Genomic DNA, 25297 nt, shown 5'->3' with positions numbered 1-25297 from the left:
GCCCGCCAGCAGCAGGGGGCGAGAGAGTCGGGGAAGCGGCAGCCGAGACCGGATGTCGTCAGAAAGACTGGCCGCGGTGGAGGAAGGGGTGGGGGAGGCTCTTGCTAGGCCAGGCCGGGATGATTTCTTGGGACTGACCCCAGTCAGTACTGTAATTAACGACCTGGACACAGGGATTAGAGTTGAAGCTCCTGAAGCTCACCGAAGGCGATATTTGAAGACACAGAGTCATCAGAGCAGTGCTGTAACTGCAGATTAAGGTTAGCTGACTCCTCCGAACCAAATCAACTTGATGCAGGCAAGTATTGAGCACAGGGCTACCCTTCATAGGCGTCCCTCATTGGACACCTCATCAAAACAGCTGTGTGTCAGACTTCACGAGAAAGGAAAATATACTCATGACAGGTAGGAAGATGGAGGTTGGAGCCCAGGTACCAGCTTGTAACACTGTGACTGTTGCATTATAATAGCCAAATTTCAGTTAAGTCAGCATCAGAGATATACCAAGTGTCCCCTGCATGGTCTCTCTCTATAAATACCACAATAATAGAGAATTTAGGATCAGGTAAGAGCATGTTTATGGTGGCTGATAGAATGGATGGCATGCTGAAATTCATGCACCTATATTCTCAACTATAAAAAAGTAAATGTCCAGTGCTGAGGATTACACCAAGCACCTCTGGTCTTTCACACCAGAGACCACTCCAGGAGCAGGTCTGAAACAGAGACCCAGCCTTGCCACCCCGCACACAAATGCTCCCCCCATCTGTTTCCTCCTGGCACAGAGCTTTTTGTGTGGTAAATGCACCTGTTCCCTCTGGAAAGAGAGCAGCACACTTTCCCTCACTGTGTTGTTACTGGTGTCATACATAAGAATGCTCTTAAGCAGGCCAAAATAAAAAATGCACTAGTTAACATAGTTGTGTAAACAAAACAATAACCATAAATAAATAATTTTATTAAAGAACTACAGTTTCTGATGTTTCTATATAGAACAGCTTCTTTTGCATTATATTTTAGAAGACTGGCTTGTATAACAAAGTAACCTGTAATGAATATCAGCCTCCTTCCACTATAATTTTAAAACTGAAGTACATACTTGTTGATTATATATATGTGGCACGGGGCTGTTTTTTTTAATCTCAGTAAAGCAGAAAAAACAACTTGCAAGATGAACACTCTTTTTCTGTTAAATAGCAGCAGCTCCCAAACCGAAGATTTCTTCTGAAGTTACAACAGTAACAAGGTTTTGACTGTTTTTCACTGGGAAGCTTAAGTGACATTCCTGGAAAAATGCCTCCATGGCCTTTTATTCTCAATGACATTAACTGCGAAATCAATGTTGTCTTCAGTGTACAGAAGATCAGGCCACAGAGGTGTACTCTTACTTTTGAATGAAAGTAAAAGATTCAGGGTTCTGGCAGATGCGACTTCGTTACACAGTTCCCGCTTCTCCTTCCATCAGCAGTTGCTACTGTCTCCTTACCACCTTCTTACCTTGCCCACATGTGGAGTGGTTCAAGAGCATAGATTTATTGTCACTAGTGTTTAATAACAGGAAGAGACTATTGCATTAAACAAGCAAATAAACAACTGTCTTGCCCTTAGCAGATTTCAATAGAAGTATTTTTGACTTGCACCTTAATAAGCATAGAATTAAATAATCCACGGAATCTGAAGAAAGGTTAAATATGATTTAGAGGCCATTTGCTTTTCGGCTAAACAAAGATTAACTTACAAAACCTATTTTATCATACAAATAGTGCCTTTTTAAGGCTATAATGTTTTAGTCTTGAAATATATGATGATGCTATAGCGTTATAGTCTACAGAAATTATTCGTGATACAGTATGGGGATCAATTCTGTGTGATAGAACAGCATACAAACTCAACATTTGTGATACAAAGACCTGTCCTCAGTCACAGAGTTGTCTTTTCTCTGGAACATTAGACTCCTTAACCAGACAATACCAGCATGAGATGAAGTGTTAGATTTAAGATCATCTTACATTTGCTAAAACAGGACACACAAGAATACAAACATGTTTCATCTCAGCTGAGGGGAAATGGTTTCCAGTATTCAGGGCTCATCAGCTTTTCATTAGAGAAGAAACAGTGTAATCATTCATTATCCAGTTAAACTTACTGCCAGCTCAACCAGTTTCTCACACCTATTTTTGTGGTCAGTAACTAGTAGTTACAGCTGTGTTTTAGGCCACAGCAGTATTATTACAGGATAATTAAAAGCTACTACAGAGAATCTTCAAGAATTAAAATAATGGGCCACCTCCAAAGGAAATATACAAAGGATCAGAAATACAAAACCAACAATCTAGGCACAGAAGAGATGCAAGCACAGCTTACAAAAATGCTGATAAAACTAGAACTAATAAAATTTAAGTATTTGTTAATTTACTATTTCACTTCATGCTAAAGCAGGGTAAATCTGGGGATTCTATAAAAGGTAACAGTATGATTTTAAAGATAGATATGTAGATAGGTAGATATAGTGGCTACAGTGCCTTCAACTTGCTATTAATTGCTATATCACCTAGAAAAAATCAGTAATTATTTCAGCCACACAAAATAAAAAGGATTTCTTTCTGTGTTGGGGAAAAATACTTGCATTACTTAATAGTTGCAGGCTTAATAAGAAGCCTGAGACTGTTACAGATGTAGCAGAAAAATTATGTAAATCAAAGCATTTTTTATTTTCTTTTTAAAACAGAATTAGTGATAACCCATTAAAGTGCTTTTAAGTGGAAAATTGTTATGTTTTTAATTTACTGAAACTGGATGGTTTTACCAAGGATCTGAAGTTTTAAAGAACATTCAATTGTCAAAAGATCAGAGTAGTAAGGCACGCTAATACTTACTAAAACAAAAAACAGAGATTGGTCATATATATGTGTATACTTTTACAAACATAAGCAATGCAGCACCGTTATCTTCTCTGAAGAAACTCCATTCAAATGGAGAATGGAAGCAATTTATTTTTTGCTGCTTCTGATGGGGACATGTGTTCCTTTCACACTGAGATTCTCCAAAGAACCTCGGGGCTCCCTGGATTCTGCAATTGCCAGTGGTTTCCCTCTGAAACAAAAGGCAACAAAAAATCACAACCACCAGGAGAATGTATATTTTGTTAGTTACTTAAGTGGAGGTATAGTTATTTTAGTTGTAACACAGATTTGATTCTTTCTCAAAAACACCTTCCATTGTTACCACCATAGGGTTGAACTGATTCCTCATCTTACACATTGATGGCAGGAAAGAAACACCTTAGTCTGAAAACTGAAACTGGAGGTAAAGTAGCCTCCGTAATAAACCTCTAGAATTGGAGGGGTGCCACAGGGAAAGTGCTCTGTGTAGTTTACCGAAGAGGACCATCCCCCTTTTGTAGCATTCTCTACCAAACATGCAGCTGATGAATGCAAGGCAACTTGCACTGGCACTGTCAATAGCAGAGGGGAAAAAACTGAAGCTTAGCAGACAGCAGTTTATGCAGGGCAGCTCCTGCATTTACTGATAAAGACCTCGTTTCTACACATACTCCCTGATTTTAAGATTAGGAGAGGTCTCATTTGAAATCTAACTCTGCAAAGAGGGGTGTGTCTGTCTCCAACTATATGGAAAACATCTTCCCTTTTACCCAAGAGAAGAGATCAGCCTAGCCCTCAATATGGATTATAGCTTAAAGCAGCTCACCTAGTTTAATGACTGTGTGGACAGCTACAACATTTGTACATGGTTGAGCTAAGAGGATTGGCCTGTTCTCTAGAGCAGACACCATTTTAGCCTATCAATTCATTAAGATGTTTTCCAAGTCAAATATACTAAATTTCTTCAGAATTTAACAACGAAATACTGCCTTGCACTATTGTGGCACCATGAAGAGGAATAAACCACACTTTTTCATCAGATTGCCAGCAACATTGTTTGCATGTGAACAGACTGCTTCAGAAATCAATTTTCATTCTGCTGCTAGTATTTCTTTATTCTGGTAGGCAGCTCTTTTTACCTTCTCAATCCATCTCCCTTAGGTATGTGATGAGTACTTCTGTATTTTGGAGCTTCTAAAGTGCATCTAGTTCTAGATGGCCTGAACTTCATAATCTCATTCTGCCACTCTTCATCAAAGGTCTGGGCCTCATCTGAAAAAACAAAGTTCACTTTTTAATAAACGCTAACAAGGTAGGGGAAAAAATAAAATGTATTGAAAATTAGGGGTTTTGCACAGTGTTTTTTAAACTTGTGAGCCATGATTCTCCACACAGCCTTCAAACTATTGCTAGGGGATCTGTAAAAGACTACTAAAAGCTTACTGCCAGTAGGCTTATATTTGGAAGATAAAAAGTAAAAAACACCCCACAAAACAAAACACTGCTGTAAAAATACAGCCGCATTTTAACCACACATCCCAAACATGTATTAGCTACCAACACACAGCAAATAGCAAAAATCTGTTAACAGCTTGTTTGAAACCATAAAATATTATAAAAAGTACTTTCAAATGCAAGCAGCTGTTGTACAAATAAACAATACCAATTGCATTACAACACATTTTCAATTATAAATGGCCACTGTAGCCGCAGTTTCCAAATTTATATCAGCTAAGGAAACCTGATTTACAGACTCTCAGACTGTCTGAAAAACAGTCCCTTTTAAGATGTCTCAAGCTGGAACTTCAAAATTGGTATGTGAAACAACAGTGTAAAGCCCATTAGGGAACTGCATAAAAGAGACATACTTTCATCCAAGTTGATGAATTCTTGGTTCATTTCTTCATCACCAGTCTTCCTGTTCTTTGATTTTTTAATGACATGAGCACGATCATTAATGTGATGACCAATAGCCATTTTTTCCAGCCCACTTTCAGAATCCTTAAGTGCTTTTCTTGTCTCCTTAACCTGTACAAAAAAGGGAAGTAAATGTCTTTCCAATCAAAAAAAGTTAAAAAAAAAATCCTTTTTCCCCCCAAAGGATTTTATCTTTCTTTTGAAAAAGTTAGGTTTTACAGGCTTTTCCAATTTACTGTGTTAGCTGAACATACACCAACGCACAGATCAAGTCTGTTCCTCTTGCCAACAGACAGAAAGATTAAACAAGAACTCCTAAAGCTCCTTGAGAAACATACATACTGGATATTAATTGTTGGGGAAAAAACCCTAATCTAAATATACTACTTGCAGACAAGTCTTCAACATTCTCCTTGGCAACAGAAGGAATAACCAATGCCAATATTCTCAGCATGAAGGGATAACTAATTACTAGGTTGTCATGTTGACTGGCTTGAAACCCAGGCGACCACTTATCACTGTGTTCATAGGTGTATTATTAGAACCGTTTTGATAACTGAGTGTCTGCTTGAGCTTGAACATATCCCACAGCCAGTCATGCTCAACGGTCTTTACTGCTCACATATAGTCTTTCGTGAACCTTGCTTCAGGGTTCAAATTCAAATTTCTTAGCAGAATTAGATGCAACAGCTGCAAGGAAGTCAATGAAAGGGCATCTTCATCTGAAGCATTACATAAGCGTTTAAAACAGCTTGAGTAACAGGGATGATTTGAAGCCATGTTTTGCATAAATAGGCTGCTTCTTGTATCTTACATTTTGGACAGAATTTTAATGTAAAAGAAGAGGATTAACTGTAGTAAAGAGAAAGACATTGGAGACTGACTTGAAGAATCAGCTGTTCTGGCACTCAATTTTTCCAGTCTGATAGACATATATTTATTTAGATGCATACTTAGAAGCATACAAATTACAAGGAAGAAAACTGCACTTCAGCTTCAGAAACCTTTAATATACAGCAGTGTTTAAAAACACATATGTTTTTCTAAATTATAAGAGTAACTGTCTCCAGGAAAAAGAACCTTAAGGAAGCTCCAGTTTGGCATAGATGAGATTTTGGTAATTACATACCACCTTTTTGCTGGATCTCAGGACTACTTACACCTCCTGGAGCCGTGCGTGTCTGAGATGAAGCCTGGAAAACTTTTGGTGGTTCATCTCCTACTTTGGAGTACGTCATCACAGAGGAGGAGCTAAATGTGTGTGCGTCTGGATGGATGGACAGGTCATCCTACAAACAATGTAGGCTTATTAATAAAAAATGAAACTTGTGGATAATAGGTTATAATACTTCTTACATTCTGACACTATCTCATTGTGAAAAGAACACCCCTCTGAAAAATTAATCCTCACTCCCGGCACCACAGATACAGCCTGTTGGGAAGAGACCTCAGCATTTGATATACCCTCACTCTTGTCCTAGCCTTGTCTGGCCACAGGTCTCCCATGCCAGGGAACATGGTAACAAAGCCTGGGCAGCAATAAGCACCTGCTCAAATGCTTGCCCTGGCATAGTTTAGTAATGAAGATATATAATCTGTAACATAAGTCTTGCCACATACAGTATATAATGTGTGTAAAGAGTTCAGGTGAAATAGGACTTGAGCAACAATGGTTACAAGCCATTTTACAAGGCAAATAAAACACAGTAAATTTACTGAGCAACACTTTACTAGACATCAGTGTTATCTTCAAAGACTGTGGAGAAAGAAGAAAGAAGCAGCACTGCAAATAAAATCAGAGAAAAGCCTATATAGAGGGTGACATTTAGGCTTTGTGGGTTTTGTTTTTAAATGTCCAGTAAAGCTTTAAATTGCTCCTTTGCTTAAGGTGTCAGCTCTGGCAACAGGTAGAGACCACGTAACTTACAGCAGTTCTAACCCCTAGAAAATCAAGCATTCGCCTAAAATACTTTTGTTAGCAAATAATCTATGACAGCATAAAGAATTATAACCACGATATAGTGTGTGTGGGGGAAATTTTAAACTCCTCCTGTTTAGTAACCTTTATTTGGCAGGACTTTGAGTAATATTTTAAACAGCTACTGTTCTCCAAGACAATTAATTTTAGAACAATGTTTAATTAAAAAAAAAACAAAAAACACAAAAACAAACTCAAAAACCAAAAAACTTACAAATTTTCTTTGCATTTCCAGCATACTGTTTCTCATATTTGACACCATCCTGTCCATTGCAAAAAAAGGGTCCCCAAAATCTGCATCCTAATAAAAGACATTAAAATTAAAACATAGTCTAGAACTCCTCAAGTTCTGAAGCTGTTTCCACATGCATTTTCTAATGCAAATAAGACCATCAAAAAGGTTTTCAAAGGCTGCAATTCATAGACATAGACAGGCCAAAATGCATCTTTTCAACTAAAAAAATTGTGAGCTAACATGGGGAGCTTGGTTGTTAAGCTGGAGATACTGGTAAGACAGAAGTCAAATATTTGATACCTGAATGTGAAAATAAGCTCATACTGTGGCCAGTTTACAAGAACTACTTTCAAATACCTTCTAACCTAACTAGCTTCTGCTGTAAAAAGGACTATATAATGCTCCATGCCTTATAATCTACTGAAGATCAAATTATCTCTATTATGTAAATCCCTTAATGCATATGGAGTCACACTGAAAATGCATCCCAGCAGACACAGCTGTTCCTTTGCAGAAGTAGTACACATTACTTATAATAGGGCAGTGGGGAAAAAACAGAGAATCATAACTTGGTATTTTAATAGCAGCTTAATTACTTGATGCTACAAACGTAATCAACAAAACATTCATTATTTTTACATGAAGGCAGAAGATCCAGTGTTGCACAGAAGATAGGTATAAGACAGGTTTACATGCACAGAATTTTATTAATAAGACATGTAGCTGATGGCATATACTGATAAAAGCTGTCTTCTGAAGAAAATTAAATAACCCCCCCCTCAAAAAACAACAACAAAAAAACATAGATGGGGAGACAGAAAGCAGGGGAAGGGTGAACTCTAAGTGACCATCTGGGAAGACAGCAATACTGTCCCAAAGGAGCATCCTCCTCTGGGCTCCTCTCCAATGCAGCAGGTGGTGATGATAAATATTTTCATCATGCCTTTCCGTTCCTACTACAAGTTTTTTCTCAGAACCAGTTCAAACTCCCTACTGGGCTGCTTGGTTTCCAACAGGAGCAGCCCTGGTTGGAGGACACAACTTAAGAGCAAACACCACACACTGACGGGTTGGTGAGTTTAGGCACATGTGCACATAGCTGCTTCCCAGGACAGCTGCTGTGCCACCACCACGCTCTGGTCCACAGGTACAAGACTGTGACAAGAGCAGGGAAAACTGCTCCCATGAGCTCCGCAAAACCCAGCAGCTTTGCCAAGAGGCTGGTTGCTGGGCTGCACGTGGCAGCCCTTTGCGCTACTGAAGTGCTTCGAAACACCAGGATGCTAATTGCAATTGCAAACACCCCACATTCCTCGGACTACTGGAAATACATAAACTGAATTTAAAAGTTTAAAAATAAAACCTGCAGCTTAAGCATAAAATTAAGTAAAACTCAGATACAGAAAATAATATTATTTTTTTTTGAGTCGGAAGAAATATGAATCCTTAAAGGGTTATCAAAACCTCTGACAATACTGATAGACAATTTGGGGCATCAAATCATAGCAAGTGTCAGTAACTCCAGAAAACTGCCTTCTACAGTTAGAAATCTGGGTGTTCACCAATAATATTGCCTACTAATCAGCTGTACCAGTGGAATTACATGCCATAGATTGCAGCAAGAGGGTAAAACCATAATCTGTGCAGTTAGTAGCAAAAGAACTTTGATTAGCTTTTTGCAAATGGCAAGATGCAAATTTGTGCCTTTGTAATGTCATATTTATATCCTCAGATCTGTAAAGTCAAAGACGCATTATTATTTTTGTCTGCTCTGCAAGTTAGAGTCACTCTCTTAACCAGTGGGTTTCAACTTGAGGACTCTTTAAAGGCTTCCAAAGGCAGTAGTCAGAGTTTGGAGTCTCCAGAGATTAAGTACAATCAGGTACATCACTGACTAGAAAAAGCCAGCTGCTAAGCAATAACTTTTCCAGTCTTGGTATCAGCCTATTTAATCTACCCCAGCATTTTCATTTAATAAGAATAATAATAAAAAAAATCTTTCTTGAATTATACTGTTCCATATACGTAAATGCCAACAAAAGCAGTTTGTAAGCACACCGAGACTCGCCATTGCCCATGCTTTAGTTATGCAGACAGTACACAAGTACTAGCAAGAACTAAAAGGATTATTGGTCCTGGGATACTAACCACTCTACCAAAGCCTGCAAAGGGCATGAGGCCACAGCTCGTTGCCTGGAAGAAAAAGGACCAGCATCTTTCAGTTATACCTGTTACTGGACAGCAGAAGTAACTTTCATATACACCAGGTAATATTAAACATTTTCAATCAAACAAAAACAGTCATTCAAAAGGACCTTGGTGATTTATAGTGTGCTATAACAATATAATATGAAGTAGTCTCCAGGTATATAGAAATTAATATATTTACACTATTGATATTGGAAAGCAATAGCTGTCACCACATTTAGTAAGTCCTATTCACACGTATGTACTAGAAGAACTTGTGTTCTTCTAGTTCAAATATTCAAAAAACATTTGCTTACCATAGTAACCTCTATGCCAAAATTATTTAAAACATGGCACAGTGCTTCAGACATCACCCACTTCTCTGACAACACTTCATTCCAGTCATGCAATAGAACCCCACTGCTGACAGTTGATGAAAATCAACAATCAATAGTCCCCTTAATGTAATGTAATTAAATTTTAGAAAGCTGGCGTACAATTTTAGAGCTTAAAAAAATTAAGTGGTGCAGTTGGCCTGTTAACAAGCACTCTTTATATATTAAAACTGATCAATGCAAATAGAAAGATATTTCTTTAAAATATCTATACATTCCTTACAATAAAATGAACTTCAGCAGTTTAAGTCAGCAGTTTCTGAGATCATTGCGAAGAAATTCCAGGCAAATTTACCATCATAAGCAGAACCCCCTGAAGACAAATCCCCACAAGCAAATTATATTCTTCTGCAGTTGTATAAATAGATGTCGCTATAAACACCAACAAATATAGTTCCTGTTTGACCAACTGATATTGAATATCCCTATATGACAGGGCAATGAGACGCTGGACAACACATTGATGTTTCCAGGAAGGTAAGATTGGAGAGTTACATAAAAGCCACCTAAATAAAGAAGTGCCGAACACTTTACAGTAACTTTTAAGTACAAAAGGAATTGACCAGTTCTTGGAGTACCTTTAAGGACTCTTCTAGATTGCAGTTCTAATATGCATTGAAAAAATAACATATATATTTATATGTTACATATATCGAGAAATAATAAAGTTTATAAACTTTGTTTTATGCTAAAAGCAGCTAAATATTTGCCTAACATATAGGACCATCAGGTACCATAACAAAACTGAATGACAGTATCTTTTAACATGTTTTACCCCATTCATTGTGCTAAAAACTGACACTGCAAACCTGCTTGAAAAAGGAAAAGCATGTTCAAATTTGAATGTTATATTGATACACACTGTGTTGTTGCAACAAGTTCTTTTCCTCATAAAGCAGTTTCAGACATGGTACAGTTTACTTAAACATAGAATGACAATATTGGTAATCAGTACGGGTAATTTTAAAATAGTGGTTTTTACATGGTAGTAAATATACCCATTTTTTCCTACACAAAACTAATTATTTTAAGTGTCTGAGTCACTTCTGGAGGGAAACTAGTAAAAGCGGTTTGCAACTACTACACTGCTCAAGTAATCAGTGCCAAGCCTTCTGTGACATCTGACAGCTCTGAGGTGAAACATGAGAAACATCAAAAGATACTGAAAAGATTTTAGCAGGTGTGGAATTCTTCTGTGCTTATCAAAATAGCACAGTGCTTTTGTGCCTTTAACTTCTTTCTGTAACCATAAAGGTTTGCTGTGTCTCACATCTGTCCCTCACCAGCAAGTACAAGGGACACAAACTTCTGAGCTATCAGGATAAGGTTTAACATACCCTTTTTCTGAAGGAAAATGAAGGCAAATCTGGTTTTAGGCATCTACTGAACCAAGGCCTAAGAATCTGCTTCAGTAGAGGAAAGATCATGCCCTAATTAGATCCAGCAGTATCTATATTTGAAACTAACTGGCAATGTATGAGCAGAGAGGAAAGAATCTGACAGTTACCCTTTTGACTTGCAGGTGATAGTCTGTGTTTCAGCTGTGTTTATTAAGCTCTAACTATCTAGGTTTGAACAACCACCACGAAAAGAGTTGTGAGTTTTTTAATTGTTTGGGTTTTTTTTTTTTTTTAAATTGAATATGATTCACTAAACTAAGAGATCATTCAGCTACAAAATATTTATCGTGGTGGAGGGGAGGGAACCAACTTCCAACGTGTATCCTTTCTAAACACCTTATTTGCTAAGATTGTTCAGTTTGTTTCATTAAATACTGTATATTCAATGTTCAATAATATACAGACTTGTCATTAGTCCGAACAGAAGCTTGTCAGTGTGAATTAACAGGCCATTAACGAACCAAGAGAGATTATTCACATATTACTCGGCAATGAAACAATCTGACCAAGGTTGTAACAGCTGAGCCAGGCCCCTGTTTCCACTGGACCAAATTTAACAGAAATGGAAATGTGAAGCCAACTATATTACCAGTAAATGTAAATTCCATGTAGCAATCCTTAGAGATTAAGAAAATACTTACTCTGCGATTTCCTCTTAGAGCAACCTGAGAGTCTTGGCGTGCTCTTCGATCTACTGTTCTCTCCCTACCATCTGTTATACTGAGAAATGGATCTCGTCCAAAAGGATCAGAAAAGCTTCTCATCATCTGCCGCATATATTCATGGTGTGCAGCAAAAGGATCTCTGAAAAAGAGGTATTTTGCACAGAAAGTCATCAGGTTTTATTCTAAGCTATGGAAAATTGCTCCAAAATTGTTAAAAAGCATTTTATTAATCATACCATATGGTTGTTTATTCAAATTCTTACTTTAACAGGACCCGACTGGGCAATCTCCTATTTCTCACAAACTCTCGCTTCTTTCACTTTTCTTCCCATCTCTCACATTGGTTGGATGTTCTAGTTCTTTTGTCTTCCCAGCTGCCTTCATGGCTCTCCTACACTCTTGTGTGTCCATATTGCTTTTTCTCTTTCCTCACCTTTCCCAAAAAATATTCCAGCCTTTGCAGCCATCTTTCACTCCAGCCTATGTTTACCATCTGCAACAAACTATAAAACTGATCCATGTTTTAACACTATTTTTACCTCCAACCCCCAATATTAAAAGAATTTTTTTCCCCTCTCCTTTTTTGACTTTAATCTCTCTAAGCTTAGTATGGTACTACTCACTGAACTCATTATGTCCCACTAGACTCAATCACCATCACCCCTCAAATTCTTTTGCTGGCCACTTCCATTCTACTTCTCATCCTCCTTGACTCACATGCTCAAAAATGTATACAATCCTCTCCATCTCCAGCTCCATCTCCTTTACTTTAGTCACCCACTATTGTATCCCTTTTTACCCCCTCCATAAATCATGTTCTCATACCCCTTTTCTCTGCTTAGGAAGAAAGATTCTTACTGGCTTTTTGCTTTCCTACTACTTTTCTCCCTCTTCTCTCTGAACACTCAGCCTCTGCTTCCAAAAACCTGTAGATTTTTAGAACCTCCCGATTAATCCCAAAGGTTGGCTTGCAGGTAGAACGCTGCTCAAGTTGCCCTCTGTTACTGCTTACTTCATTCTTTGCATTCTCTAATCTGGGCACGTACTAAATATTTCTAACTAAGGCCAAAAGAGGATCAAAATACGATTTTGCCAGAAGCACAATACATGATCAGTACTACTGCCTGTGGTCCAAGGCTACAAATTATTACTTCATACAAAAAAATACAGGTGATTTCCTCCCTTGACCTCCAGTCCAATTTCCTCCCTTTGCTATTCTGCTGAAAGCCATTTTATTAACAATCTTTTCCCAGGTATGTTTACTTAGACTTAATAGCACCTCATCTTCTTTCCTATCAATTTCCTGGCACTCTGCAGACAGCTCACACCCTCATTCTCTCCAGGACACCACAGCCTTTCCTGTAAAATCTGCCTCCATGAAGAAAAGCTTCAGGTTGTTCCTCTGACTTTAACAGCCAATCATCTCTTGCAAGTCTCTTGAACAGCTTTTCTATTCTCTCCTCCCTTATCTTCAGTCCTATGAGAACTAATTTCCATGCCATGTGGCCACTTTGATCTCTCCACTATATACTCTCTTCTTGTGCCAGAGTTGCACTAAAAGGTGCAAAGAAATGGGGCTACAAATGTATGCTGGATTAGTTTTCAAACAAGATTTTTTAACACCATATCCCTTTAAGATATGCCCATACTTAATTCACTCCAATGCAAAGGGACCTGTACAGAAGTAGTTTTACCATTGTCATTAAGCAGACCCTAATCTACCCCACTCACATGATGACCAGCTTTAACTTCAGCCCTAGCATGATAAGCAGCTTGCACACAGCAAGTGTCCCCTCACGTTTCACAGGATGAAGAACAGATGGAAAAAGTCACTGCACGAGCCAAGATGAGGGAAGCATACAAGCACTACACTCCAGTAGACATGTACTTCCAGCAAATCTCTTCTGACACCACAAACTTCAGACAGGTTTGGTTATCAAAACTCAAACTGTATTCCATCAGTAATATATATATGACAAAATTTCTCTCCAGTCTCTTCCAGTTCAAAAGGACACTCAAGTTCTCTGCAACACATCATAAGCAAAATAAGATTTCATGGACTGAATGCAGGTAAGAAAACTTGGTTTAATTTAATGTGTATGTCTCATCTGACAAAATAATGCTTCATACCTTGTGAAATTGTCCTTTTTGCATTATTTCAGTTTCTCTGGCAACTTCTCTTGGTCATTCACCCTCCCCTACATCTAACTGATACACTTACACCTGCATCTAAAACTAGGGTTTTATGTTGGGTTTGGTTGTGGGGTTTTTTTCCATGAAGGTCTGTGAAGCAATTTAGAAATACAGCTTCTTACTATCAGAGACAGGGAAGTAAGATACACACTGTGACAGACTCAGGAACAGAAGTGAAGCCTCCCAATTCCCCAGGGGCATTTTAGCGAGCTATTCATAAAAAGATCTAGTGTTGTTAAGCTTTGAAACAAACGCTACAATTTTGATATGCTCTGGAGTACGGCAAAACCAATGGGAAGTCAACAGAGAATCTGGAAAACATATGTCCTGGTACAGTGTAAGTCAGCATGTGTTTCTGGTCAGTTTAAAAATCAGTGTCCTAGAACAATAAATTCAGTTTTTTATTTTTGAAAACTGTACTTTTTATTAGATATGTTTTATTTGTTTGTTTATTTAGGAACTTATGTAAGCCTGAAGCTGCAGAATCACACTGGAGGTAACACCTGGACAATAAAACAAGAGCTGTGTGTTGGAGAATTAAAAACAGAGGCCAACTGCACTTGGCAGAGAAGATGCAACTTCTGCACCTGTCCAGGCTATTAGGGATGAAACGCGGGAGGGGGAGGTCTGGGCAGCATTTTGACTTACTGACTGGTGCCTCCCCAGGACAGCTGCTCACAGACAGACCTATTTCTTTTAACCCAGGCACTTTTTCCAGTTCAGCAGTCAAAATCTCTCCTTAAGAGGCAACAGAAGCCTATTATTACTCTATTTTGGAAGCCAATCTTATCTGAAGCAATAAGCTAATTTCCTTAACTACATGCAAAACAGATTTAAAAGGGCAGTGCCAAGAACATTAATCTCAAAATCCATCTCTCATCTCTTTCACACACACTCCCTTCTATTATCTTCTGCAGTCATCTTTTCTCGCTAGTTTTAAACTGCATCAGTGACTGCAATAAAATAAATGAGAGGAAAGCAATAATACTTCAAAAGCATGCTACAAAATACTACAAACAAGACTTAATTTCTTTTATTATTTTAGTTTTGTGCAGAGGATTTGCATAGTGAAATTTTCTGCATGTAACTGATGAGTTGTTATAATAGTGCACATATTCCTAGCAACCAAGTGTACTAATCAGTCCTGCAGCTTTAGAAACTATCCCACTGCTAAAAATATGTTTCTGCAACTAAGCAGTAGATTCTCCTTTAAGAGGTACAAACGCAACCTCAGCTAGAATATCCAGTAGCTAAGAGATACAGTCAACAAACCCAAATCACAAGGCCCTAAGTGCTACCCTGCCTTGTCCACCCACCAGCACTACCCCTTATCTTTGCTTGTAATCAAGTTCCACTTAGTTTTTCCTAAAGACACGATGTCTTTATTGGTACTTACTAAAATCATTCAGGCTCCCTTCAAGCTGTACGATCCCATTCTTACCTGCTACAGACCAGTTTCTGATGAAGGATATAAAATGGGGCCAGACTAGATACTTCAGCAGATTTGACTATCCTAACACAGGACAAAGAAACATTTGCACGACACACTACTTGGATTTGGGTTCCCGTGGGAAAAGAAGAGTCCCATGAGAAATAACGTGATTTCAGAGTTGAGTACATAGACATCATCTACTCCAGGCACTATCGTGCTTGCAGTACGGAGATCAAAAAAAAAAAAAAAAGCAAATCTGCCGAGCTGAAGCATCAGAATCCACTCAGGAAATCGGCACAAGGAAACAGCTTGCCTTTACTGATCTCATACAGACATTGGCAAAGTCCTAACTCAAGAACACCTGGTGCAACCTTTAGTGTGTGCATGGACAAGAGTTCAGAAAGTCTGTGGTAAAAAAGAAAAAAAAAAACCAAAAACCCCCAGAAAAGCGAGAACATAGAGCACCTGTCCACTTCCTAAGAAACTTCAGAAAAAAAGCAACCCAAAAACAAAAGCAAGGAACTCAAACCAACGGAGGTGAAGACTTCTTTTCTGTAAATGCCACTATAAAATTACGACCAAGTTCCCTACTGCACAGTAAGGATTACGAGCATAGGGGCCACTAGCAACAATTTAACCCCCTCCCCCTAGTTCTAACATGCACTCGGCACCCTCGTTTGTTTCGGGTAACGGGGGAAACACGGCTAGGAACTGTATCAGTGGCTTAACCCCGCACAGACACGAGTCCTGCGGAGCGACGGGAACACGAAACGGTCCTTCAGGCTACGGCCACCTCACACCCACCCTGACCGGCCACTCGCAACCCCCATAACCCCAGCACCAGGGCTCCAGAGGCAGCTCTCCACCTCCCAACCCAGCGCCCCGGAGCCGCAGTGGGTCCCTCACCGGAAGAAGGGGTCCTCCTCGAAGCAGCGCCCCAAACCCCCGAACATGGCTACGGCTCTCGACGGTGTGAGCGCCACCGGCTCCGCGGCCCCTCACGGCTGCGACCTTTGCCCCACGTGACACCTCCGTGCTCCGCCACTGGCCGCCGCAGCCGTGGCGAACAGGGCGGGGCGGGGCTCACCGGGAGCTGCCGTTGCTGTGGCAACGGGCGCCGCCGCGCGGCCCCTCGGCCGCACGTTGGTGCCGGGCCCACAGCAGGGCTCGGCGGGGAGCGGAACCGGCCCCGACGCGTGGCCCCCACGCTGATCTCTGGGCTGCAGCTCTCGAAGGCCCCCTTTGCTCGGCGAGGCCCTGCCCGGCTTGCGAGGGTGCGGGCCCCGGCGTGACGTACTGCCGGCCTCACCCCAGCGTCTGTCGGGCGTTTGCGGCCCGATGCTGTCGGGGCTGCACAGGCCGCTGCCCCGTCCTCAGCCATGTTAAAAGTAACGGTGTTTTTTCCAGTAGGTGGCAGTAAAATAAAGCGGCCGTTTTGGGAGGCGGGTCGCGTCCTGTTTCCTGCGGCCATGGGCACGGGCAGCTCTTGGGCGAGCAGGGACACCGCAGCGGAACCACCAAGGGCCGAGCTACAGCAGCGCTGAACAGCTGTTCCGGCAAAATAGAGGAAAAACTGAGGCCGGGGTGGAGTGGGGGTATTTGACCTCAGTTGCTGCGGTGGCCATCACAGCCGTGTGTGGGTCAGGATTACATCAAAATGGGCAGCATGGCAAGCAGGATGGCCAGCAGGTCAAGGGAGGTGATTCTGCCCCTCTACTCCATTCTCATGAGGCCCCACCTGCAGTGCTGCATCCAGCTCGGGGGCCTGCAAAACAACAGGGATGTGGACCTGTTGAAGCAAGTCCAGAGGAGGCCACAAAGATGCTCAGGGGCTGGAGCACCTCTCCTATGGAGACACGCTGAGAGAGCTGGGCTTGTTCAGCCTGGGGAAGAGAAGGCTCTGGGACACCTTAGAGCAGCTCCTGGTGCCTAAACGGGCCGACAAGAAGCCTAGAGAAGGACTTTTTACAAGGGCCTGTAGGGTCAGGACAAGGGGGGAATGGCTTTAAACTGACAGAAGGGAGATTTAGGTTAGGTATTTGCTATGGCTGCCCCATCACTGGCAGTGTTCAAGGCCAGGTTGGACAGGGCTTGGAGCAACCTGCTATAATGGAAGGTGTCTCTGCCTGTGGCAGGGGGTTGGAAATGGGTGAGATTTAAGGTCCCTTCCAAGCCAAACCACTGTATGATTATGTTATTACCTTTCACTCTACACCAGATGAGCAATGACAAGGCATATCCAGTTTCTGAAGCTTTACAGAGTTGCTGGCTGGATAGCAGTTCTTTGTGTATTGCTTAATTGTGCCTCCTTTTGGAGTGAGAATGGTTAGGGTTACTGGTTAAACAGAGAGGGAAAAAGAGCTCTTTGTCTCCTTAGCAGGAAGAAGCAGTCCCACAGCCGACTGTAAAGGAAAAACTCCTCAGCAAACCCTGTCACTAGGCAGGTTTGACACAGGAAGGTTTCAGTAAAAGAATGGAGTAAATAACATGAAGAGTGTTAGCTAGGTTTCCTGAAGAGCGGGGTGGTTGTGAACACATAGCGGTGTGTATAGGAACTGTGGTTACATACAAACTTTCTTCTGAAGGAGTACAGTTTGAAAGAACCGGAGGTACCAGAGGAGAATCGTGGAGAAAAATATGTATGTGTTTTGAAAAATTATTCTTGTCTAGATGGCAAAGTTTCTCAGAGCTGTGAGCCTGAGGGTTGTTTCCTCTCTTGCATCTCCTGTCAAGCGGCAGGTGAAGGTTCTTCTCACATCTATTTCAATATTCCAGTATCTAGGGGAAAGATAGAAAATGTGCCCCAGACAACCAGGTGGGATTAGAGAGCATCAGGATATTTATATGGCAGTGATGAAAGTAACTTCTTTGTTCCACTAAGATCCATCACGCTGCAGAAACAGCTCTGCTGGTATTTGGCCCAAAGTGGAAAACCGACATAAAAGATGAATGAACTGAGCCTGCAATATTTTTGAAAAATATCTGTAATTGGGTGAGCATTGATTTTGCTGTCTACTGATGTAGACTTCTCTTTAGATCCTAGCAAGTGGTGATATTGCAGCCTTACGATGCACTCCAAGGTGGAGCAGTTGTTACAGTGAAAACGTTTATGCTGACTGACTGGTGGGTAGGGAAGCGTGACAGGAAAAGGGTTACCCATTGATTACCCAGGCGAAGTCTGTGAATTGTTTGTACATTTCTGATGAAAGATTAGCAAATAAAACAAATCAGGCGTTAGTCATGGAAGTGAACTCTGCCGCTTTGGGGCTTTCTATAACGAAATCTTGTGCCAGTTATGATGTTATCGAAGAACTTTTTTATTGCTCAGAGACAGAATTTCAGCTTTGTTTCAAACCACACACAAAAATATTACAAATGTTGTAGTAATGTCATCCTCTGCACTGTAGTTAGTCTTTCAGTACTAAAAGTTCTTTAAAACTCCGCTGAAGCTAGAGCAAATTCAAACTAGAGGTGCAATAAGCAGTAGCTTTACCATAGTGATTAGGTCACATTATTCATTAATTAATTATTTGTCATTATATTTTGATTAATAGAAGATGCCCTGGATCAGTTTGTTTCTGCTGTTGTAGTAGTTCATTAATATCCATGGCATGGTATGCTAGAATATTCACTTATTACTCACTACAAACCAGCAAGGTGAATTTTCTTTAGCGTGTCAAATACAAAATCCTGCAAACTCATATCCTCCTGGAGCTTTATCTTTTCAAAATACTTGTTTTGGTGTGGTCGTTTCCAGTCTTCTACCAAAACCTACCTAGGTTTTTACCAGTATGTATTTACAGTTTCTGAACACAGATACCAAACAGACTAAACTTCAGTTACCAAACAGACTAAACTTCAGTTACCAGACTACAACTTCAGTTAGTACTGCGTACCCTTTATATGAATTCAGCCTTGTAAAAAGAAACCTATTCTGTACTATGATGAAACAGAAATGTGGAACTTTCCCATGGCTGTTCAGAGTACATCGTATCATCTACAGTTTGCTATTTAATTTTATGCAGACTCCAACTCCAAAAGAGATTTCTTTCCAAGTCAGAGCAGATCCAGAGCTGGATTACTGTGCAGATTAACTAAGCAATATGAGTTCCAGTTAGTGTTAATTTTTCAGCTGCTAGTGGGAAGATGGGCCCTGTTAGAAGTGAGCTCATTATGAGAGGCTTACTAACATGATAAAGTCAGTACTCTATTTGCACAGTGATATCTCTAATTGCTCAGGCCTTCTTATGGTTTGTGTCTGCTTGAGTTAGATTTCTTTTGTGTAGATAAAAAGACTTCTGTAAGAAATCACCTTGGTGCTACAGCACTGTCAGTCTGGAGGGCATCTCCAATGAGATTAATGATGTCTGCCTTAATATAAGAAAACTTTGCATAAATGAGATTATGGTTTCTGCTGAAACCTGCCAACTCTTATTCATTTGCAGTAAATATTATCTTTAATTAAAAGTTTTAAGGTATCTCGTTCCTGAACTAATGAGATCTACAGCGATTTCCCTTAGGAATTAATTTACCTTCTTAATTCCTATTCATTTTGGTTATATGCGTATTTAAATCTGATTCAGACTTTAGAGCTTTGTTGAACATACTCATCTAGCACAAAAGGTCATTTTGCCATATTGACGTTTTGTTGGTATTTATAATTCTCTGTTCTCCCTTGATTCTAAAGATACGTCTTTAGGTTCCTGCTCCAAACATTTTCTACTAACACTTCTGTTCATCTGAACTCTTTATGCTGAGGGCTCTTTTCCTCAGTTTTTTCACTTTTGCTTGTGTTTTCTGTTCCATCCAGAGTACAAAACAATTATAGTAACACTGAAGAGAAGATCCTGATTGTGATCAACTTATTTAGAATAGCACAGCTTCGTAAAATAAATATGTGGAAAATGTATTTATGCATGTGGGTGCAATTGCTGAGAAATACAGGAATATTTCTGCCTTAATATCTGATCAGTCATTAGCTGTGCTTTCTCTACAAGGATTATTTTTAACCAGTAGGGATGCTTAACACTCAGAGGTGAAAACTGCATTCCTATGTGTGTATTTAAATAGGCAAAGTGCCAGACAGCAACTGGTTTGTGAGAATGAGAGCCAGACCCCATTTTAAGATTGTCCATCAAAGGATGATGTTGCTAGCTGGATTTAAAAATATATAATTCTTATAACTAAATTACAGGGTTCTCTTGTTTTAAAAATAAATGTATATCAAAATTAAAAAATAACAAAAAGAAATACCTGGTTTGCATACAGAAAGAAGACACCAAGAAAAAAGAAAGAATTAATACTCCTTAGTTCATTATCAGGAGACATTTCTATTGATATCTCATTTGAATCACAAGACATGCTGTCAGTCTCTTCACTGGTGCTTGAAGATGCCAGGTCTGCCACTATAATGAGATGTCAGATGGTTTAAAACTGGGGTAATAACTCCATTTACCTAATGAAATAAATGGAGCAAGACAGAAGTAAACCTGTCTCTCAGAGTTGACCAGAGGTGATTTTGTTCTTGTCTCTTCAGAAATACATTGTCAGCCTTGAGTAGACAAGCTGAACCATATTTTATGTAAGATGCAAACTGGGGAAGATTAATCCCTGCTTGTAGAGGAAGAGATCTCTGTCTTCTACTGTTACTTTAACATTTTCTATTTTCCTGCCCAATAATCAGTGAGAGGAAACATTTATGTGTTCACCCCGAGACTCTCTTTGGGCTCTGTATATAATTAGGAAATATCTTTAAAATCTATTGTTCTGTCTTTGAAATAGAAAAAAAAAAATCCAACAAAAAAGCCCAATCCAAATTGGAAAAAAAGAATATTAATCATAGACTGGAGTAGAAACTCATGGCTGCAGGAGATTTCTTGCACCACCAGTGGGTAAGAAATGTGTTTTATGGCATCAGCAGAGCAAGCACTGGTACTAGCTATATATAGAATTGTCACCAACTCACACAAGTTGTTGATACTCTTCCATTTATAACTTACTAGCAGACCAACTTCCTCCCATCACACACAAATTAGAGGATTATCAATAATGCATGAACTAATAAATAATGCTTGCATGCTGTTGTCAGGGCAACAAATATCATTTAGACTGCAACAGAAATCCTCATGTTGTGATTTGAAGCCTTCCATATCTGTAAGGCTTCAGTGAAGTAAAATAATGAGGTTTGTGTGTGTTTCTTGGAGTCAGCTGAAAGAACCAGTGAAGTATATCCTGTTAGATGTGCAGAAATGTGAGAGATCCCTTTTAAAAATCAGCATTTCATTTACATATTTAATAGCTGTTTACAAAATACCAATATGAACAACGTAGGAACTGCCACACTGCATTACCTGGTAAGTCTCTGTGGTGTCCAGTGTCTTATTTACGAGTTACCTGGGCTAGATGTTTTATCAGAAACTACTACAAAGTGCCCAACAGCTGTGTGTGACACAGCCTGCCCCTGACCTGTTGCACTGTCAGTGTACAAACTCATTTCCAAGACCTGGAGGATAAGCTTTTTTTTCTTTTTCAAAGTATTTGGATGTTACTCCTTAAATTATCTATAGAAGCAATAATCCATTTGAGAGTTTTTAAGTTTTTGGCTTTAATTACATCTTGTGACAGCGAAATCCCGAGTTTAATTTTTCATCATGTGAAACATTACTTTTAATCTGCCCTAATTTTGTGACCTTTCCCTCTGTATTCACTTCATGGTTTTGTTTAGTAAAGTGAAAACTGAGGCATATACACTTGTTATTAAAAAGCCAACAGACCCCCAAACCAGCCAAGAACTGGTACTACTGGGAGCATTTATTATTGATTCCAGGATTTGATAAAAAAATTTGTTTAAATGGGCTCCATTGCCATCATGTACAGTTACTATTGATTTGTAAAAATCTTGGCAGCACACATTAAAGTATTAGGAAGCAGAGGGAGTTTTGTTCTTGAGTTACTTCAGTAATTTGCAGCTATCTCATTTTGCCATTCGCAATGGCCAAAACCCTCCAAAATACAAGTGAAAGACACTGAACTTCATCAGTCTTCTGTGAATGACTTATTTATTTCTTAAATCTGGCAACATCTCTTTTGGCACTGGAAGAGAAAAAAACCCACCATACTCTAATCTCAGCATCATGGCATTTACGTTTTTTCTGATGACTGAGGCAAAGCCACTTGGCTTTGGTGCTTCTTTTGGCAGTGCATTAGGCTAACAGCAAGACGCGTGGGACATGACTTGCTTCTCCTCAAACCGTGCACCAGGAGAGGAGACCCTGTTCTGCTGAGCTCTGTGTTGGGGGCATTTCTCTCACAACCAGGGAAAGATGGAAACAAATTGCTGGCACTGGGAGTAAATGCAGCAAATGTGTTCCTGGGGCATCTTTATCAGATTAATGGTGAAGATTGCCATAATTGAGCTCAGAATTTGGCCATGGCCTCAAGCTGTAAAATAAGACAAACGCAACACACCCCCAGGCTGTAAGTGAGCTAGGTAGCAATTGCTGCTTGATTTACCCTGTGCCTGCAAGAGACAATTTCCATAGGAAACCAAAAAGCACACTTTCCTTCTGCAGGTGGTTTGCACCAGGTGAAGCCAAATTTCTCCACTGTTTAAAACCTGTGACCACTGTTTGGACAGTAGTGTGTTTGTTCAAGCAATTGCACTAATTCAAAAGGTGTTGCCTGCCTTAGGCTGTTTGTAAAACTAAAAAGGAATCTTGATAGTTGAGCAGCCATTTAAATTAGTCCTGTATAAACCAAGTATATTAAAAGCACAAGTTATCACAGCATCAAGTTATACAGCATGGAATATGATGAGTTTCACAGGTGAGGCAAGAATTAATTGTCAGTTTTAATTGTCAAGAAGAGTTTTCACTGTTCACCTAGGGAAAAAAATCCCAGCTTTTATTACACAATTACTTTTAAATGACATTTTTGCAAGGCTTCAAAGAATGTAGGAAAATGACCAGCTCTGTTTACTCAACTATTGAGAATGAGCACGGTATATTAAAAATAGGTCCTTTTCCTGGACTATTTTGGAAAAAAAAGGGTAACAGCACTCGGGGGCTCTGATCAGCTCCAAGCTGTGTATTTCCATGCACTGCCCAGCAATGTCAGGAACAAGGTTGAAGGTAATTTGAGAGGACTCAGACAATCAGTGCTCAGGCCCCAGTCAGTTCTGTAAGGATCAGCAGTTACTATTTAAATTTAAAATGTATTGGCATAAATGAGGTATCCTTACTTCTTACAGTTAAGCTCTTTTACAGATAGGCTTAAAGATGCAGTGCAATTTCCAGGGGCTTAAGCATATTTTTAGTGGAAGTGGCCTTTTGACAGTGTTGCTACAAAGCTGATTACTTTCCATCTGTAATGTCAGCCCCATGCAGAGTCTTTTGCAAAGGTGGTTTGTTATAAATTGTTTGCAAATGTCAGATAAAAGCATCGTTTTACTGCAAGCAACTACAGGTAGATGTGTAATAACATTCACATTAATATTTTATTTAAATATAATTCTCATAGTCACCCGGCTCTGCAACTTGTATGAAGACTGAAATAAGACAGCAATAATTTATAAAAGGAATACTCTGAAATCCACTGAAAAGGTAACAAAAAATGCAATTTGACATTTTTGCAAATGTTAGCTGTATTTACTTTCCAGTAATAATAATTAGTAAGATTTGTTTATGCCTTCCTTTCAGAACTGTGACATGGAAATCCAGCCACTGCCTCCAGAGATGTGGAGACCTGCAGTGTCCAGAGGAAGGTGCCGTGCTCCCCCCCCCCCCACTCCCCTTCTCCCCTCTGCTCCCGAAGCTGCTGTGCTGGTGAGTGAGGGGCAGCTGATATTGGGCAGCCAATTTTGCTGACAAGGGAGGGGAAGGATCCACTATTCCTTCCTATAAGCTCCCCCAGGGACTGTGCCATGTAGAAAATATTTGAAGATTACCTTTTGGGGCTATATTTTTTATTTGGAAAGATGTAGAATGTAAGGTACCAGAAAACTATGAGGCAAATTGCTCTGTCTGGTTACCCTGACTCCAGCTCTGTTTAGGAAGTAAAAAGGTAAATTTGGTATACATGCTTCTCATCTCTATGGCCTTTCTAGGCAGCACCAAGGTTCGGAGCGACAACTGCTCTGGAACAGCAGAGACATCTAGTGGGAATCAGATTTTTACTGTGTCAGCTCAGCAGAGATGCCACCTTTTAAAACATAGCCTTTACATTATAGTGTGTTCAGAACTGATGCCCAAGAGCTGAAAGGCTTCTTATATCATTACTATCCTTACAACCATGTATCCCCAGTTTATATTCCATTTCTGAAGGAGCAAAAGGATAGCCAAGATGTGATTTTGATTTTTACCTGGGTTTAAATCATGGCATGACCACCATTTCCAGCTCACAAGGCCCTCACCTTGAGCAAAGCACAGCTCAGGGCTGGTGTTCGCACTGAGCTCCCTCCTCCACTGTCTGGGCTGAGCTTCGGCTCCTGCTTCCTTCCAGAAAGAGCAGACGTATCGTGTCACATCTCACCCCGGAGTGGCAATTCCAGAGTGACTCAGTGTCTTAAGTCTGCTCCCCAGCGTCACACAATCTGGCCCAGCCACTGCTGCTCTTTTTTCCTGTTTCTTAGCAAAGGAGGAACACAAAGAGGGGAGGGCACAGCCAGCAGAAAAGAAATTAGGCAATGCGGTGGCAAGTCAACATCACAAACGGCGAATATTTCAAATTCTGGAGTAATAATAATCCTCACATTGCTTTTATTACTGCTGCAAGCTGAAAAGCCACCACAGCCCTGTGTCATATGTAGATTAAGTCATAGGTTCAAGCTGATCTCTCCTGAAACAGGTTTCTGACGTTCAAGGATCTCCACTAAAAATAACTTCCTTCTCGTAACTTGACAAATGGAAAACTGTAATCATTGAGAAGGTTGGTTTTGGGTTACTGATGGAAGAATGGCCTTTGGTATCATCCAGTCCTACTCATATCAGAGCGACTGAAGCAGAAGTAGCAAAATT

The 25297-nt window shown here is 40.0% G+C and overlaps 1 protein-coding gene and 2 long non-coding RNA genes across 4 annotated transcripts; 2 read left to right on the top strand and 1 right to left on the bottom strand.

Moving 5' to 3' along the window:
* Nucleotides 1-372: 372 nt before the first annotated feature.
* Nucleotides 373-11786, top strand: LOC133222170 (uncharacterized). Its single transcript, XR_009728216.1, has 3 exons — nucleotides 373-405; nucleotides 3234-3306; nucleotides 11656-11786. It is a non-coding gene; the product is annotated as an uncharacterized LOC133222170 (long non-coding RNA).
* Nucleotides 2895-16348, bottom strand: MLF1 (myeloid leukemia factor 1). Of its 2 annotated transcripts, XM_061371631.1 has the most exons (8): nucleotides 16191-16348; nucleotides 11636-11798; nucleotides 9161-9205; nucleotides 6992-7078; nucleotides 5960-6088; nucleotides 4751-4910; nucleotides 4022-4154; nucleotides 2895-3093 (listed from the first exon to the last, which is right to left on the bottom strand). In XM_061371631.1, exons 1-8 carry the CDS (start codon nucleotides 16235-16237, stop codon nucleotides 2991-2993), a joined length of 867 nt encoding a protein of 288 aa, XP_061227615.1. In that variant the 5' UTR covers nucleotides 16238-16348; the 3' UTR covers nucleotides 2895-2990. The 2 variants fall into 2 exon arrangements, with proteins under 2 accessions (XP_061227615.1, XP_061227616.1); XM_061371632.1 differs by lacking the exon at nucleotides 9161-9205.
* A 183-nt stretch (nucleotides 16349-16531) lies between these two features.
* Nucleotides 16532-24644, top strand: LOC133222171 (uncharacterized). The gene is made up of 3 exons (XR_009728217.1): nucleotides 16532-16672; nucleotides 17870-18099; nucleotides 23981-24644. It is a non-coding gene; the product is annotated as an uncharacterized LOC133222171 (long non-coding RNA).
* The last annotated feature ends 653 nt before the right edge of the window (nucleotides 24645-25297 follow it).

The sequence above is a fragment of the Neopsephotus bourkii genome, unplaced genomic scaffold, assembly GCF_033783945.1.
Source record: "Neopsephotus bourkii isolate Nb327-2 ecotype Australia unplaced genomic scaffold, CSIRO-AGI_Nbou_v1 NB_1574, whole genome shotgun sequence".
Lineage (NCBI taxonomy): Eukaryota > Metazoa > Chordata > Aves > Psittaciformes > Psittacidae > Neopsephotus > Neopsephotus bourkii.
Note: the sequence above shows the minus strand (reverse complement) of the source record. Positions and strands in the feature narration are given on the sequence as shown.